This window comes from Cynocephalus volans, chromosome 11 (genome assembly GCF_027409185.1).
Source record: "Cynocephalus volans isolate mCynVol1 chromosome 11, mCynVol1.pri, whole genome shotgun sequence".
Taxonomy (NCBI): domain Eukaryota; kingdom Metazoa; phylum Chordata; class Mammalia; order Dermoptera; family Cynocephalidae; genus Cynocephalus; species Cynocephalus volans.
This window is the reverse complement of record NC_084470.1, coordinates 62,353,444-62,370,920: the sequence shown is the minus strand read 5'-3', so window position 1 is coordinate 62,370,920 and position 17,477 is coordinate 62,353,444. Positions and strand designations below refer to the sequence as shown.

Sequence of the window (17,477 nt, the reverse complement as noted above, 5' to 3'; positions counted from 1 at the left end):
GTTAAGAAAAAAGAAGAGCAAATCAACCCCACAGTAAGTAAAAGGGAGGAAATAATAAAGATCAGAATGGAAATCCATGAAAGAAAACAGAAAATGCCAGTGCTATGCTGGATTTGACATTTGGGGCTACCCTGTTGTTTCTACCTGCAAAGTTATGTAGGTTTGAATTTTTTTTTTTTTTTTTTAAGTTTAGTTAATACTTTTCCTGGCAATGCAAAGTTAGCAACAGCTTCTCCTTGAGTTACTCTAAAGCATTTCTCAAAGTGTTGCCTATAGGCAAGCAGCATCAGCATCATGTGAGAACTTGTTAGAAATGCCAGTTCTCTGGTCTCATTCCAGACCTACTAATTCAGAAACTCTGGGGTGGGTAGGACCCAGCAGTCTATGTTTTAACGAGTCCTCTTAGTGATTCTAAGGCATACTTAGGTCTGGGAACCACAACTCTAAGGCCTATTTGATGAGTAGAGGAGCAGGAACTATGTCACCTTTCACCTTTCATGGTTGTTTAGCAATGTTATGTGAATCCATTATCTGTTCTGGTGGTGCATTCTAGAGGAAAGGGGTGGGCTAGCTGGTTATTTCAGTTGGTTAGAGCACCAAGGTCAAGGGTTTGGATCTCTACACTAGCCAGCCACAAAAAAGAGAGAGAGAAAAGGGATAATGAAATTTTACAGATTATTGGTCATGGCCCTTGACTGATCCTTAACTACCAGAAAATATTTCAAATGACTTAATCTATGAAGAAGGCCACACAAAGAGAGTGGTAGAAAAGTAGGGCCACACAAAAGAAAGAGACTAGGAGATTTTGTTCCTTTCCCATCACTGTACCTATCTTATGAGCATAAGTGCTCATTTGACTTTTGCTCGTGGTGCCTTTGCTGACTAGAGGAAAGGGAGCCCTGGCACATAGAGCTGCTTTCTGAGGCTGCCAGAGCATTCCTGTTAATACCTCTTTTCTTGCACTAACTCTGTATTGCACTAACTAACTGTATTTCCCAGCAGTGTGACTTGGTGATGGAAGCAGATAAGTGGTACTTTGCCATAAGAATGTGAGGTCAGCAGTAGGAAGGAAAGTAGAAACAGTGTAGTCTGAGGGTTATTTTAACTAGTTATTTCTAGCCATGAAGGAGCTACAGTCTGCTTCAGATCGTCCCATGTTTGGTTACTTTATGAATATTAAGAAATAGCAAAACACCAGAAAGTTGGATAGTGGCTAAGACAGTCAGCCCTCTCTGTCTTTAAGCCATAAGAGGATTCTTAACCAGATGGAAATTGAGGGTAACTAGAAGATCTCACACACCCTGTTTTTAATTAAATATCAGAACTCCTCATGCAAGGGTAAGAAGCAAGGGTAAAACAACATAGAGAACTTTTAGTTTAACATGGCAAATTATACACAAATGTTACTGCTACTCCTTCCCAAAACACCTCCAAAATGGTGGAAAGGGGATTTAAAAAAAATAAAAAACAAACACATGAACATTCTCCTCCCTCAAAAACAGAAAAGGAAATCAGTGGAAGAGGAAAGGGTGGCAATTAAAATTTGGAAACTAGGGCCGACCCCGTGGCTCACTCGGTAGAGTGCGGCGCTGGGGGCGCAGCGGCACTGGGATCGCCGAGGCCGCAGGTTCGGATCCTATATAGGGATGGCCGGTGCGGTCACGCCTTACCGGTCACAAAAATAAGAAAATAAGTAAAGCCAAGGGTTCCATTCCCCTTACCGGTCACAAAAATAAGAAAATAAATAAATAAATAAAATAAAATAAAATTTGGAAACTAGAAAATGGATGAATAAGTTGCTAACACTGGCTTCAGTGCCAGCAGTGGATGACAACCTCAAATAGGCCAATTCCTGTTTCAGAATGGCACAGAGATTATTAGAACATCAGTTGCTTCCAAAAATAGGGGTACATGTAGGACTGAAAACAGGGGAACAGTTGAAAGTCTAAAAGGAGTTGAGTCTCCAGATTACCTCCTTAACCATTCCTGTGACTGTTCCTCCTAAAGAGTCTAGACTCAGGGATACCAGGCAGACTCAAGTGGGAGAAAAGTGATGAAGGGAGGGTTAAGTGAAAGGATTTCTACTAAATAGTGAGATCTTTTAGTCATCCTTGCTATTTAGCTCCTAGAATGCTGGCAGTCACGCTTAGTTTCAGGGCAGTAGATTTTCTCTTGAGAAATGGACCAAGCAATGGTAACATCTGGAGATCTCCAATGAAACCCCTTACTCATCCAGCTCTATGCATGCACAGAGGGCTTCTAATCAGCTTTGTAACATCTCACTCTTAAATATGAGCAGATATTTATTTAAATAGGACCAAATATTTAAGGAAAATTCCTAAAATGTAAAATTTTTTTTAAAAACTGTAATATTTAGGTTTTCAGAGAGATGACAAGTTATTGCATCCATGAAACAACAGGAGGCTATAAAGAAATATTCACAGAACAAAAATTCTCTTGGAAATTAAAAATATGGCAAAGTCACCAAATGAGAGAAAATATTCATAAATCATATATCTGATAAGAGTCTGGTATCCAGAATGTATAAAGAACTCATACAACTCAACAAAAACAAGACAACCCAATTCAAAATGAGCAAAGGATTTGAATAGACATCTCCCCAAAGAAATTATACGAATGGCCAATAAGCACATGAAAAGATGTTAAACATCATTAATTATCAGGAGAATGAAAATCAAAACTATAAGATACTCCTTGCACACCCTTTAGGATGACTGTTATCAAAAAAGAAAAATAAAAAATGTTGGTGAAATCAGATCCTTCATAAGCTGCTGGTGGGAATATAAAATAGATACAACCTCTGTGGGAAAAAATTTGGCAGTTCCTCAAAAAGCTGAACATTGAATTACCATATGATCCACCAATTCCCCTCCTAGGTATGTGTCCAAAGGAACTAAAAGCGGGGACTTGAAGAGATATTTGTATGCCCATGTTCATAGCAGAATTGTTTACAATAACCAAAAGGCAGACAGCCCAAGTGTCCATCAACAAATGAATGGATAAACAAAATATGGAATACCCATACACAAAGGAATATTATTCAGACATAAAAAGGAATGAAATACTGACACATGCTACATAATGAACTTTGAAGACATTTTGCTGAGTGGAATAACCAGACAGAAAGGGACAAATATTGTATGATACCACTTGCTTGAAGTATCTAGAATAGGCAAATTCATAGAGATAGAAAGTAGAATAGAGGTTACTAGGGGCTGGAGGGCAGGGGAGAGGGATAGAGTGACTGTTTAATGATTACAGAGTTTCTATTTGAAGTAATGAAAAAGTTTTTGAAGTAGGTAGTGGTTATGGTTACACAACACTAAATGTAATTAATGCCCCTGAATTGCACACTTAAAAATGGTCAAAATGGCAAATTTCATGTTATGTATTTTACCACAATTTAAAAAAACTAATAATGTAGTATACCAAAAATCATTGAATTGTACACTTTAAACAATGAATATTGTGTGAATTATATCTCAATAAAGCTCTTAAAAAATATGATGGCAGAACGGAAGCATTCAGAGAAAAATTAGAATATAAAGTTGAGGAAATCTCTCAGGAAGTAGAATAACAAACAGAAACAACAACAAAAAAATAAGTTGAAGATCAGCCCAGGAGACCCAGAATCCAAATAACTGCAGGACACAATTCTGCTGTTTTCCACCAGTGTATAACAAGGATTCCCTTTCTTTCTCTTTCCAATAGTGTGTCCCTTGTTTCCTTCTGAGCCTTTAACTGCATGTCTTTAATGTCCATGTTTTCTGCTAACAGTCTATTCAAGGCAATCTAGGAATTATCTGTCATGTGTCTCAAAATTCTCCTAGTGTGTGCTCACTGCCCAGTATACTTCCATATATTTTAAGTATTTATTTCAGCAGCACCCAAATCTCAGCTAAATATCATCAGCTCAAAAGTCCCAAATCTCATCATCTAAATTGTCTAAACTAGGTGTATGGGTGTGGCCCTGGGTATGATCCATCCTGGGACACCATTCCTCTCTGTATTTGGACCTGTAAAACTAAAAAAAAGTTCTCTGCTCTTAAAATACAGTGACGAGACACGCATAGGATAACAGTTAATAGATTTTGCTGCTCAAATAGGGAGAGCTGGAAGAAAGAAAGAGTCACCAATTCCAAATAATGTTGAAATCCAGCTGGGTAGACTCCATTGGGTTTCTGAGCCTGGGAACAATCCTCTGCAGCTCAACACTTTGCCCCCTGAATCATACTTTTTCATGAAAGGTAGCATGTGTCTGCAACTGAGTAGTTTTATCAGCCTGTTTCCTATCTTTAGAATTTTGTGGGTCAGACAGCATTCTTTCATTTTGTACTCTCTCTGTCCCTTGCAGTTCAGCTAACAGTGTTTCTGCTGGTATAAAATTATTGAGAATCTTGTGGATCTGTTATGTATGTCACAGGGATTCACTCAGTTCATCACTGTTAGATGACATTTTCACCAAAATTGGCAAAACTTTTTTAAAAAAGTTATAATGCCAGTATCAGAGAAGGAATAGAAAAACATACCACTTGTAGGTAGAAGGGGAAAGATCGTATAAGGGGCATAAAGAATAAGTATGATGTATAACAATGAATATGCTATTAAAAAAAAAAAGAAAAACATACCATTTGTATCCAAACAGTGAGGGACTTAAATTGGTATATCCTTTTGGAGATCAATTTGGAAGATGCATTTTAGAAAACACTTTAAATGCTTATTCCTAGCTGTTCCATTAATGGGAAATATCCTAAGGAAATAAAGATTTTGGCAAAGCTTTATTCTCAAAAAAAAAAAAAAAAAAAAAAAAAACCTAAGGTATTTCAAATGATAGCTTGTACTGGACATTAAAAAGTCTTAGGCTAACCACTTAACTCCCTTGGTTTGAGCATGGTACTGATAACCAAAGTCAAGTTACAGTATATTGTATGATATACCTATTTCGTATTTCTTCAGTTCTAGGACTGCATTAATTATGTCATGTCCATGTAATAATTGTAAGGAAAAAAAAATTCAGAAGCATTAAGACGGAGAGGACATATATCAGAGATTATCTCTAGATTACATGATTTATAAGTGACTTATTTTCTTCATGCTTTTCTGTATTATTCAAAATGACTACATGAACATATATTTTAAGGTGATTGTTTTTATTCTGTAGACCCTTTGTTTCTTTCTTTCTTTATTTAAATTAATAGTAATTAGTTGGAATTCAAAAAGGCAATTTTTTTTTTCCCGGCGGCTAGCTGGTACCAGGATCCAAACCCTTGACCTTGGTGTTATCAACACATGCTCTAACCAACTGAGGCAACAGGCCAGTCCTAAGTAGAGACTGTTGGGAATGTGAAGATCATACTACTTTTCTGACTCCTGCCTTTGAATGTCACAAAAAAGAACTAAATGTATTAATGTGTGTTGTTTGAATTCTACGTCTGATTCCAACATCCCCTCAGCGAGTACCTTTTTCTTTTCTTTTTTCTGCCTAAGAAGCTGAAAAGAGTGAAGATTCCTCGGGTGCTACAGGCCTCTCAGGCTTACATCGCACATATAGCCAAGACTGCAGCTTTAAGAACAGCATGTATCATGTTGGAGATTATGTCTATGTGGAGCCTGCAGAAGCCAACCTACAACCACATATAGTCTGTATTGAGAGACTGTGGGAAGATTCAGCTGGTAAGTTTGTTTTAAATTGAAGGGCAGATTGGTGAGATGTGACTATTTTATTTGTGCTTGCTCCTCAGGGAAGAAAAATTTAACTCAGACATTTTGTGCCTTCCAACAATAGTTGTTCTGTTGTATCAATAATTATAATTAAGCACCGACCCTATGAAAAACATAGGATCTAGTGCTTTAGGGCAGATACATACAAAAGAAATACAACTTCTTGAAGTCTAGTTGAGATTCATTCATTCAACTGATATTTATTAAAAGCATAGTTTGAGCCAAACTCTATGTAGGATGGCAGAGATTCAGAAGAACAAAAGGCTTGTGTTTTTACAGTGACAAAACTACTTTAGTAAAGGAGATCACAAATAAAAAAAGAAATTATTATAGAGAGACATGTGCCTTGTTTTAAAATTTGTTTTTGAAAAGGCTTCCTAGAACAGTTGCCTTTGAGTTGAGACATGGAGAATGAGTAGAAGTTAATGAAGCCAAAAGCAGGTGGAAATGTGACCTAGGTAATCAGTTTTTTCAGCTGCCCATCGTGTGAAATACACTTGGTTTCCTTCACCTGAATGCCAAACATGTCCTTCAGTATATCTATATCTTTACTAAAGCACACAGCTCAAGGGGTATACTGACCAGAGCAGAGCAGAGTAGATCTCATCACCTTCCCCATTCTGTACATTATACCTCTTTTAATATGAGGGGAATGAAAATCAACTACATTGTATATTGATGAATTAAAAAAATAAATAAAAATAAAAAAATAAATAATATGAGGAGAAAAGGAATACTTCTTAGGCGTCACAGTACTTCATTATTTTTAAGTATTATGTCTTGTAAGATAATTATATTAAGAAACTGCTAGGTTACGATTATGGCAGAATAGCTTGATGGAGCATTTCCTAATTTTGCAAGGAATATATGTATGGTTTCTGTTAATGATGATTACTTTTTTCTCTCTCTTTCTCTGTTTTTGAGGTGAAAAATGGTTGTATGGCTGTTGGTTTTATCGGCCAAATGAAACATTCCACCTGGCTACACGAAAATTTCTGGAAAAAGAAGTTTTTAAGAGTGACTATTACAATAAAGTTCCTGTTAGTAAAATTCTAGGCAAATGTGTAGTCATGTTTGTCAAGGTAAGAAACTCATTAGTTTCCGGGCCGGCCCGTGGCTCACTCGGGAGAGTGTGGTGCTGAGAACACCAAGGCCCCGGGTTCGGATCCCATATACGGTTCGCTCACTGGCTGAGCGTGGTGCTCACAACACCAAGTCAAGGGTTAAGATCCCCTTACCGGTCATCTTTTAAAAAAAAAAAAAAAAAAAGAAAAGAAACTCATTAGTTTCCAAAGTATCAGTCATTCCCTGGGAATAATATTCTACAACACAAAAATCAATACTTACAAAATTAGGAACTCTGTTTTAAGCTGTTTGTTTGTTTCAGCTGTTTATATAGCTATATGTAAAGATTTGGGAAGAAATTAACCTGAACATGGTTGTAAAAGACCATTTGCCACCTACACTATTTAGCTATATGTAATTCTCTTAAATTTTTTATATTGCCAGGCTAATTTTTAAGAATGATGTTTTCTGAAAGACAATCATTATAAATTTTCATATTGTTTTTTAGGTAATAAGATGTACTTTTGTGTATCTGTCTGATAAAGGCACATGAGCCCTGTCCAAAGCTTTAAGGAACATTATAGCCACATGAAATATTAATATATTTTTAGAAGGCACTTAGTAAGCTAAATGGAACTATTCATGTTTATTAGTTAAAGGGTGTGTATTTAATAAGTCCATTCTGTAAAAAAGTAAATAAAAGTCCATTTTGTAGTCAAGGAAATACTCCTAGATCTCTAGCCATTTACCATTTATTCTTAGCTGCCAGAAAGTCTTAACAGTTAGATGGTTTGTATTTGCTTTGTTTTTTTGGTTGACTGTTTTTCAGTAAACTCACCTAACTAGTTTTCTTCTTATGCCCCTCAGGAATACTTTAAATTATGCCCAGAAAACTTTCGAGATGAGGATGTTTTTGTTTGTGAATCACGGTATTCTGCCAAAACCAAATCTTTTAAGAAAATTAAACTGTGGACCATGCCCATCAGCTCAGTTAGGTTTGTCCCTCGAGAAGTGCCCCTACCTGTAGTCCGGGTGGCATCTGTATTTGCAAATGCAGATAAAGGGGATGATGAGAAGAATACCGACAACTCAGAGGACAGTCGAGCTGAAGACAGTTTTAACTTGGAAAAGGTATGTAGATAATAGCTACATAGAAAAGAATTTTATATCTCAAAATGTCTATTTCAGAGAATACATGAATAAAGTATTCAGACTCAGAGTTAGAAAAAGAGCAACCATATAAAACATTAACCAAACAGAAAGAAGGAAACTATAAAGGAAAAAAAGAAATTAATACTTAGAAAACAGAATTGAAAAGTAGAAGTTAAATGTAAATCCAAGAGCTAGTTCTTTGACAAGTCCAATGAGGTAAACTACCAACTTTTCTAATAAAGGAAAAAGAAAGCAGTTAATCTCAGACACATAAAATGTGGAAGAAATTGAAAGACTATACATTTCTGCTAATAAATTTGAAAACCCAAATAAAATGAATAATTTTCTAGGATGTTACAAGTTACCAAAATGGAATCAAGAAGAGATATAACACATAAGTGGACAACAACATAAAGAAATTGAAAAAAGTGTCAAAGAGCTAACCCCAAAGAATATTGAGGTCAGATAAGTGAACTTTTTTTTAACACTTCAGGGTACCTATAATTATTATGCCATTTAAACTATTTTAGGGCATGGAGAACAAAAAAAATTCGCAGTTTATTTTACAAAGCCAGAATAATCCTAATTTCACAACCTGACAAAATGAAAACAAAAAACTATACCTACCCCTGTCTTGTTTATGAATATTGATGCAAAAATTACTTGGGGGAAAAAAGCATTTTTATAAGTGAAATTAAATTAGTTCTTTAAGAACCACATGACCAAGGAGGGGGGTAGTTCATCCTAGAAATGCAAGGATTATTCAAAATCAGGAAAATCTTTCCATTTCCTTATATTAATAGATCAAAGGAGAAATTATTTGGTAAAGTACAATAGCCATTTTGACTTTTTAGAAATCTTTAGGTATATATTTACTCAGTGTGATTTTTTAAAAATTATATTCATGTCTTAAGACTAAAGCTTATAAAACAAATTCCCTTTTAAAGTTATACACTGGACAAAGGTCCTTGCTGTACCACCATTGCCTAATATTTTTCTAAAAGTAGCCAATGCAGTTAGATAAACAAAAGCAGTAAAAGTATTGACAGTAATTAGAAGCAACTTTTTTTTTTTTATGGGTGGATATTCATAGAAAAGCTTTTGGAAACAGAATTCAGCAAGTAGAAATTTCAAAATCCATATGTAAATTAATAGAATTTTTCTGTAAATGCAACAATAATTTGTAAGACTTTTGAAAGTAAAGTGAAAGCGTTGGATACATTAGCAACTGTTAGAAAAATCTTAAGAAAGTGTCTAATCCACATTAACAGCAAAATACATTAAGATATTATCTTAACAAGGAATATACAGAATCTCTAGGAAGAAAAAGTCAGTCTATTGACAGACATAAAAGACTTACATAAATTGGTTTTGGAACTTGACAAAATTATTCTAGCATTCTTATGAAAGAATAAATATGCAATAGTCACTAGAAGAGAAGGGAAAAAAAGAGGAAGAGAGAGCTTTGCCTTGCCAGATACTATTACATTTTATAAAACTACAATTAAGAAAAAATAATTGAGGTACTAGCTCACGACCACTCAGTGGAAGGAATGGGCTTTTCACAATTAAATCTAAGAATAAATGGTTAGTGAATATAAAGGTGGCATTTTAAATCAGCAGAGAGAGCATGGAATCAAACAATATTGGAGAAACTGGTAACCATTTGGAAAAAAAACACCTGCAGTCTCCCTTACTCTCTATTCCAAAACAAGTGAGATGTAAACATGAAAAATGAAACCGTGAGAGTGCTAGTTGCTAGCATAAGTACACTTGTTATTTACCTATAATTTTTGTTTTATTCGTAAGCTTGCAATGGAGGAGGCTTTTCTGTGCATGATACAAAACCCAGTAGCCGTAAAAGAAAAAACAGTGATCATTTTATTGATTTATAATTGAAAATATCAGTCAGGCTAATGAAACAGTCTAAAGACTGTTCTAATATACAAAGAGTTCTTTGTAGTCTAGGAAAAAAAGTAGCACTGGAAAAATGGGCAAAAAACGTAGCACTACAAAAATGGCCAAATAGGTAATTCACAGAAGGAAGGCAACCAAAAAAGCATAAGACTATGTGTTAGTTAACCTAATAGTTTAAAAATGCCTAACAGGTTGGCAGGAATTCAAAATACTGATAATACATGCAGGCTGGGAGTATCACACACTCTCATTTCCTGTTGGTGGCATTCCATTTCCTTTGACCCAGCAGTTTGATAGTGAGGTATGTGTTCCAATGGTAGTATTCAAGCAGGTGCTCCAAAGAATTTTCTAAAAGGGGTGACATCAGTGTTGTTTATAAAAGCAAAACCCTAGGCTCAACCCAAATGCCCAGAAATAGAAACTGAATAAGGTATCACACATCCATGTAATGCAATACTGTGCAGCCAATGAAAGGAATAATGTAGATCTGTATGTATAGTAATACTGAAAATTTTCAACATGTGAGGGAAAAAGACAAGTTAATTACTAACAGGTTAAGGAATGGGATGTGGTCTCATAATTGTTCAAAAAAACAAAATACTACAGACATACCACCCTGAATGTACCCGATCATGTCTGATTTGAGAAACTAAGCAGGATCAGGCCTGGTTAGTATGTGGATGGGATTCTACCTGAGAATACCTGGTGCTGCAGTCTTTAAAAAAATCAAAAGTATGTTTACATATATGAATGTGAAAACAACACAGAACATTATACTAAACTGGAGTGATTATTTTTGGAGTTGGATCACAGAAGACTTTCATTTATTAAGATTTACATGCTCTAATGTTTGTTTGAATTATTTCCAAAAAATATACTGCTTGTATAAAATCAAGAAAGATAAATGTTTTTAGGGCCGGCCCCGTGGCTTACTCGGGAGAGTGTGGCGCTGGTAGTGCCGAGGCCTCGGGTTCGGATCCTATGTAGGGATGGCTGGTGTGCTCACTGGCTGAGCGTGGTGCAGACAACACCGTGCTGAGGGTTGCAATCCCCTTACCAGTCAAAAAAAAAAAAAAAAAAACGTTTTTAAACTGTTAATAAGAAAATTGTAAAAAATTGAATTCTTAACATCTTAGGAAAAAACATCCATTTTAATGTCCTAACGGTATTACAAAAGAAAGGGACTGATACTCTTTACATTTTAGTAGTGTTTATGCGAATCATAGAATTATTAATTTTAAAAGAAGAAGGAATATCTGTGGAAGCCAACGTGAGAATTAACTTAGATTTGTTGTCTAGTATTCATAAGTCTCCAGGGTCCTTTCTGTAAAAGAGTTACTTGGGTTTTTTTGAGTCTTGTATCTTTATTTTAATATTTCATGACCAAGACAAGTCATTCCAGGAACTTTTTTAAAGAATAACTTTAGAACAAAATCCATTCCTAAAAGAAAAAGATATTCTTAATTTCAAGAGTTATTTTATTTACAGCTTCCATTCCTTTTAGTGTCCTTCACCCAGCATATATATGGGACTTCCCTCATTCTTAAATATTTTCCAAGAAGGCCATTTCAGTATTATATCTGAAGTCATAAATATCAGAAAATTAAATTATTCAGACACCCTAAAGGAGATTTTATTTTTAAGTGTAAAGTTTGTAATATCAGAGAGACAGGGAGATGCAGTAGAAAATTTGAAGCTCTGGAGTTTCCTTAGCTTTTATATGTTTTGCAGTTATATTTAAAACACCTAGTCCTGTGCCCATTTATCTGCTGGGTTCTCAGTAAATGATAGTTCTTCTTTATGTTAGTCAGAAGTATCTTTTTTCTTTTTCCTTTTTTAGCCAGGACTATAAAACAACAGCAATGATAGTGAATGTTTAAGTGTTTTTCATGAGTCAGGCATTGTTCTAAGTACTTCAGCATGGATTATGTCATATAAGCTTTCTCACAACCCCATCTGATGGGCATACTATCATTATCTTCATTTTATAAATGAAGAAACTAAGGCACAAAAGGTCAGTCAGTAATTTGCCCAGTGTCACAGCAGCTAATAGGTGACAGACTCTGTAATTTACTTAAAAACAGTGTGGTTTATATCTCAGAAGCTATGCTATTCCCTTCCATGTTGTAATAAATTAAAATAATAAAAATTTTATATCTGTCAATTGTTAAGAAATTAAAGGAGCTCAATAAATGTGGTAAAGAGGAAGCTTGTGTAGAATTTGCTCCTTGTACTCTATGATAATGCATGAATAAGTCTGCTTCTAAATGCTGATAAGCCACTCCAGGATTTTTTCTTTTTTTCTAAAGGCTACGGGAATAACATTATTACATGAAAATTAACTAGAAATTTAAAACAGATGTAATACTTGATAGAGCTTAAGTTTGATTTCACCCTAATTTTTTGGTTTCCTAACCTTCATCAAAGCTTCTATTTATGGTTGTTTTTAAAGTTAATACAAAGGAAAATCTGCTTTCCTGTCTTACCTTCTCACTACTCCTTGATTGCTGCCTTTCTTTAACCGGTTTCCTTTACCACAGGAAAAAGAAGATGTCCCTGTAGAAATGTCCAATGGTGAACCAGGTTGCCACTACTTTGAGCAGCTCCATTACAATGACATGTGGCTGAAGGTTGGCGACTGTGTCTTCATTAAGTCTCATGGCCTGGTGCGCCCTCGGGTGGGCAGGTGAGTATCTTTGAAGAAGAGGAAGATAAGGTTGCATCTGAGAGTTTTGGGACCAGTAGAAATTCATCACTCTTGGGATGAAGACAAACATCTCTCCCCTGGCAACTTCTCCAGCTTCCTCTCATACCACACTTCTCCTCCTTTTTCTTCTATCCACAGTTCTTTAAATTCCTCCCATAGGTACTTTCTTTTTCTTCTTCCACCATTTACTGAACTCCCAGTTCAGAAATCTTCCTGCCCACTTCATATGATAAACTCCTTTAGCTTAAATTTTCAATGGCACTTCCTTTTTTTTTTTGGGCGACTAGCTGATACAGGGATCAAACCCTGGACCTTGGTGTTATCAGCACTATGCTCCAAACAACTAAGCTAACCAGTCAGCCCCTGAAATGGTGCTTTATTCAGGAGGCCATTTCTGTCCTCTGCAGACTGGGTTGAGTTTCCCTGTTTGAGTCTCCCTGTTATACACTCTCAGAGTACCACATATTTCCTTCTCCTTAGAGTACATATCACATGTTGGTGTTTATTATATTGTTGTCCAGTGTCCATACCCTGAGTTTCCAAATGCCCTGAGAGGAGGAACTCTCTCTTTTTGCTCACCTTTGTATCCCCTGCTCAAATTATAGTGCATAAAACATAGTAGAGGTTCAGAAATTTGATGAACAAGTAGATTGATGAAAGGATGGAAGTATGGTTGGATGGCAGAAATGGCAGTGAAGGAGTCTGGTACAGGATTGGCAATAAGGGAGAGTGGTTAATAATAGTAGTTGGTTCCAGGAGATCTTGGTCTAAGTTCTAGCTTTGCTAGTTACATGTCCTTAGGCAAATGACTTACCTCTCTGGGCTTTAGTTTCCTCATTGTATTTGTTCATCATTCAATAAGCATTTATTACACCTGCTATTTGCCAGGCTCTGAGGATACATTAGTGAATAAAACAAACAAATATTCTTAGTCCAGGGAGACAGCCTTCCAGACAGAGGTATGGCCAGTATATAAAGGCCTAAGAGAGAAGCATGTCAGGGCTGTTCAAACCAGCAGAGTTTGTTACTAGGGGAGCAAGCCATTCATGAGTTAGGTAGAGGATGAGGGAGGGCCATGGGGTAGGGTTCAAATCATGTAGGGCCTCAGGGACCATTATAGGGACTTGGGCTTTTACTGAGTTAAATGGAGTGCCATTGGATTGTTTCAAGCACAGAAGTGACATTTGACTGAGATCTTATTAGGATTGTTCTGCCTACTGGTTATTGAGAATAGACTGTAAAGAATCAAGGTTAGAAGCAAGATGATTTGTTAGGATACTGTTGGAATAATTCAGGCAAGAATGATGGTGGCTCAGACCCGGGTGATTATAAAGGATACTATTTTAAAGGTTGAGTTAATAATATTCCTGATAAATGAGATGTGGGTCAGAGAGAGAGAGAAGTCAAGGTGACTGCTGTGTGTTGGTCTGAGGAACTGGTACGGTGGAGTTATGATTAACTGAGATGAGGGTGCTGCTTCATATCAGGAACTGCGGGAATAATGGACAGTAATAGTAACAATTTTATGGGCTGATTGTGAGGAGTAATATAGTATCTGGCACATAGCAACCAGAAGTTAGATTTTCTTTCTGGAGAGATGGTATCTGGCTTTAATCAGATTCTCAAGGGGTGAAAGGGTGCTAAATCTTGACCTTCAAAAAAGTAATGAACTACTATCTTAAAGGAATATCTGCCACTCATGTGATCTCACCCCAAATGTTGATGTTTTGTGTCTTTATTTGGCCCACAAGTCCAACGACAGATGCTTAGTTCTGTTTTCATCATAAGCATCTCAGGAAGGAAACCTGGGAGTCAGATAAAACTACTAAGTTATGTACTTTGTTGTTATGTTAAAGTATTTTTTCCCTCAGACAAGTAGCCAAAAATTATCTTTTAAGCTTTTGGTTACTGGAATTTTTATTAATTTTTCAAGTATGAAACTATTTTAATGTAATTTCTCTATTTTTTCCCCCAAGAATTGAAAAAGTATGGGTCCGAGATGGAGCTGCATATTTTTATGGCCCTATCTTCATTCACCCAGAAGAAACAGAGCATGAGCCTACAAAAATGTTCTACAAAAAAGAAGTGTTTCTGAGTAATCTGGAAGAAACCTGCCCCATGACGTGTATTCTGGGTAGGTATTTATGCTTTTTCATTTAATCACATTCATTCCATAAAAATTTATTGAATATTACTTCTGTGTTAGGCATTGTTCTAGGTGTTAGATATACAGCAGTGAACAAGTCAAACTCTCTTCTGTCTTAAAGACTTCCACTGGGGCAGAGGTTGGGAGTCAGTAAATTTTAAAATAAATATATAAAATATCAGGCGGTAATTAGGACTATGAATGAAAATAAAGCAAAGTGAGAGGATAGAAAGTAGTGTTGAGGTGAGGTCCTATGGTCAGCAAAAGCCTTTCTGATAGGTGGCTGTGAGTAGAGCCCTGAAGAAAGTGAGGAAGAAAACCATTTGAATATCTGAAGTTTTACTCCCTTTTAGGCACAGCAAATGCAAAATGCAAAGCTTAAGGCAGAGTATCTGGGCATGATCAGGACACAGTAAGGAAGCTAGGTGGCTGGAGCAGGGCAGGGGCATGTAGGTGATGAGCACTCTGAGGACACCCAGTCATGATAGGCCTTAAAGTCAGTACAGAGATTAAATTTGGAGTGGATAGGAAATCCTGGAAGGGGTTTGAGCAGAGTGGTGGTGTGAACTGACATGCACATTAGAGGAATCACTGCAGCTACTGTATGAAGAATATGTTGTACAAAGGTAGGAAACAGGGAGAGCAATCAAAAGACTTACAGTCTCTGTTGGACTCGTAACCCTGGTAATGGTATTGTCCCCATTCCAGATTCATGTTTTAGTTTCTGTTCTGTCATCCTACTGAGCGTTCACGGTGGCATTCTGTTTCTTTGATCTAGTTGTATGCATTGTATACCAGCATTATTTTCAGCTACTTTGTTTCTTCTGGCCCTAAGTAAACTGTTGCTTAACTCATGCCAGCTATTCTCTACATCTTTTGGAATGATTTTCTAAAAGGTTACTAGTCACAGGCTTTACATTGATTGCTCGTGGTTTTAAAGAAGCCACCATGCTCACAACCAAAAAGAAATTTGCAGATTAAAAAGTATTTTATACTTGGACTTTGATTACTTTAATGTTTACTAGGTTGTTTTTGTTGCTTTGAATTTCAGAATTGGACATGGTAAAAGTGTCTAAACAGCTGATAATTCAACACATTTTCCCCTTCCCTCCCTGGGGAGAGAGAACAAAGAGCAGTAAAGTTATTAAATCCTTCTAGAGTCTCTGTAGCAGAAAATGTCTTCGTTTTAGGTTGTGCCCCCAGAGCCTCACTTCCTGGTGTAAACCCAGCCAGCAGACCCAAAAGGAGCATAACAAAGGTGGGACTGCAATCTTCTTTGGTTAGGGCAACCATATTGTTTATTTGTTTATTGTTTTTTTTAGTTAGTTAGTGGTTACCCTGAGGATTACAATTAACATCTTAAATTTATGACCATCTAGTTTGAATCAATACTGACTTAGTTTCAATAATATATAAGAACTCTGCTCCTATACAGCTCCATTCCTCCCCCTCTGTGGTGGTGGTGTCACATTTGTGTGCCCATCAACAGATTTTTATGCATTAGTCTTTTAAATCATATAGGAAAAAAGAGAGAAGTTACCTAAACTACAGTAATACTGGCTTTTTTATTTATGCATATGTGGTTACCTCTATTGGTGTTTTTTATTTCTTTGTATAGGTTCAAGTTATTGTTTAATGTCCTTTCATTTCAGCCTGAAGGACTATCTTTAGAAGTTCTTATGGAGCAGGTCTGGTGGTAACAAACTCCCTTATCTTTTGTTGTCTGGAAATGTCTTATTTTTCCTTCATTTTTGTAGGATAGTTTTGCTAGATATAGAATTCTCAGTTGACCGTTTTCTTTCTTTCATGTCTTTCATCAAATTTGAGAGGTTTTTGGCCATTATGTCTTCAAATATTCTTTCTACCTCTTTCTCTCTTCTCCTTCTGGGACTGCCATTATACCTATGTTGGTACACTTGATGGTGTCTCACAGATCTCTTATACTTTTCATTTTTCTTCATTCTTTTTTTCTTCTCCTCAGGCTGGATAATTTCAACTGACCTATCTTCATAACACTGATTTTTCTGCCTGCTTAAATCTTCTGTTAAACCCCTCTAATAAATTTTTCATTTCAGTTATTGTACTTTTCAATACAGAATTTCTATTTAGTTTTTATAATTTCTGCCTCTTTATTAATATTCTCTATCTGGTGAGACTTCATTCTGATTTCTTTTGGTTCTTTATCTGTGGTTTCCTTTAGTTCTTTGAATATATTTAAGACAGTTGATAAGTTTTTGTTTCGTAAGTTCATTGTCTGGGCTTCCTCAGGAACAGTTTCTATTAAATTCTTTCTTTCCTATGAATAAGCAATACTTGTTTCTTTGCATGCCTTGTAATTTTTTGTTGAAAACTGGACATTGTGAATATTATAATATGATAACTCTGGAAATTATATTCTCTCTCCTTTTCAGGCTTTTGTTACTGCTTGTTATGGGTTGTAGCTGTTTGTTCAGTGACTTTTCTAAGCTGCTTTTTGAAGATTGTATTTTTGTCATGTGTGGTCACTGAAGTCTGTGTTCTGTTAGCTTAGTGGTCAGCTATGTGTGGTTACCGAAGTCTCTGTTTTATTAGTGTAGTGGTCAGATGTTTCTAAAATGGCTGAAACCAAAACCAAAAAACCTCCCAGTCATTTCATCTGGGTTCTCTATGTATGTTGGAGCACACCTTCAACATTCAGCCATGCAGTTTACAACTCTGCCTTTGCCTTTACTTCCTGCTTGCGCAGAGCTTGAAAGTCAGCCAGAGTTT

At 36.1% G+C, this 17,477-nt stretch overlaps 1 protein-coding gene across 20 annotated transcripts in view; it reads left to right on the top strand.

Annotated features, from left to right (window-relative positions):
• The window catches only part of PBRM1 (polybromo 1), a 113,613-nt gene that overhangs the window by 71,130 nt on the left and 25,006 nt on the right, over positions 1-17,477 (top strand). For 15 of the 20 annotated variants that reach the window (XM_063115401.1, XM_063115419.1, XM_063115405.1 and 12 more), the window contains 5 exons: positions 5,509-5,694; positions 6,667-6,824; positions 7,675-7,938; positions 12,417-12,562; positions 14,560-14,717. In XM_063115401.1, coding sequence (XP_062971471.1) covers positions 5,509-5,694; positions 6,667-6,824; positions 7,675-7,938; positions 12,417-12,562; positions 14,560-14,717 — 912 coding nt within the window. The remainder of the gene's footprint in view (positions 1-5,508; positions 5,695-6,666; positions 6,825-7,674; positions 7,939-12,416; positions 12,563-14,559; positions 14,718-17,477) is intronic. The other 5 variants (XM_063115410.1, XM_063115416.1, XM_063115408.1 and 2 more) reach the window with 1 other exon arrangement.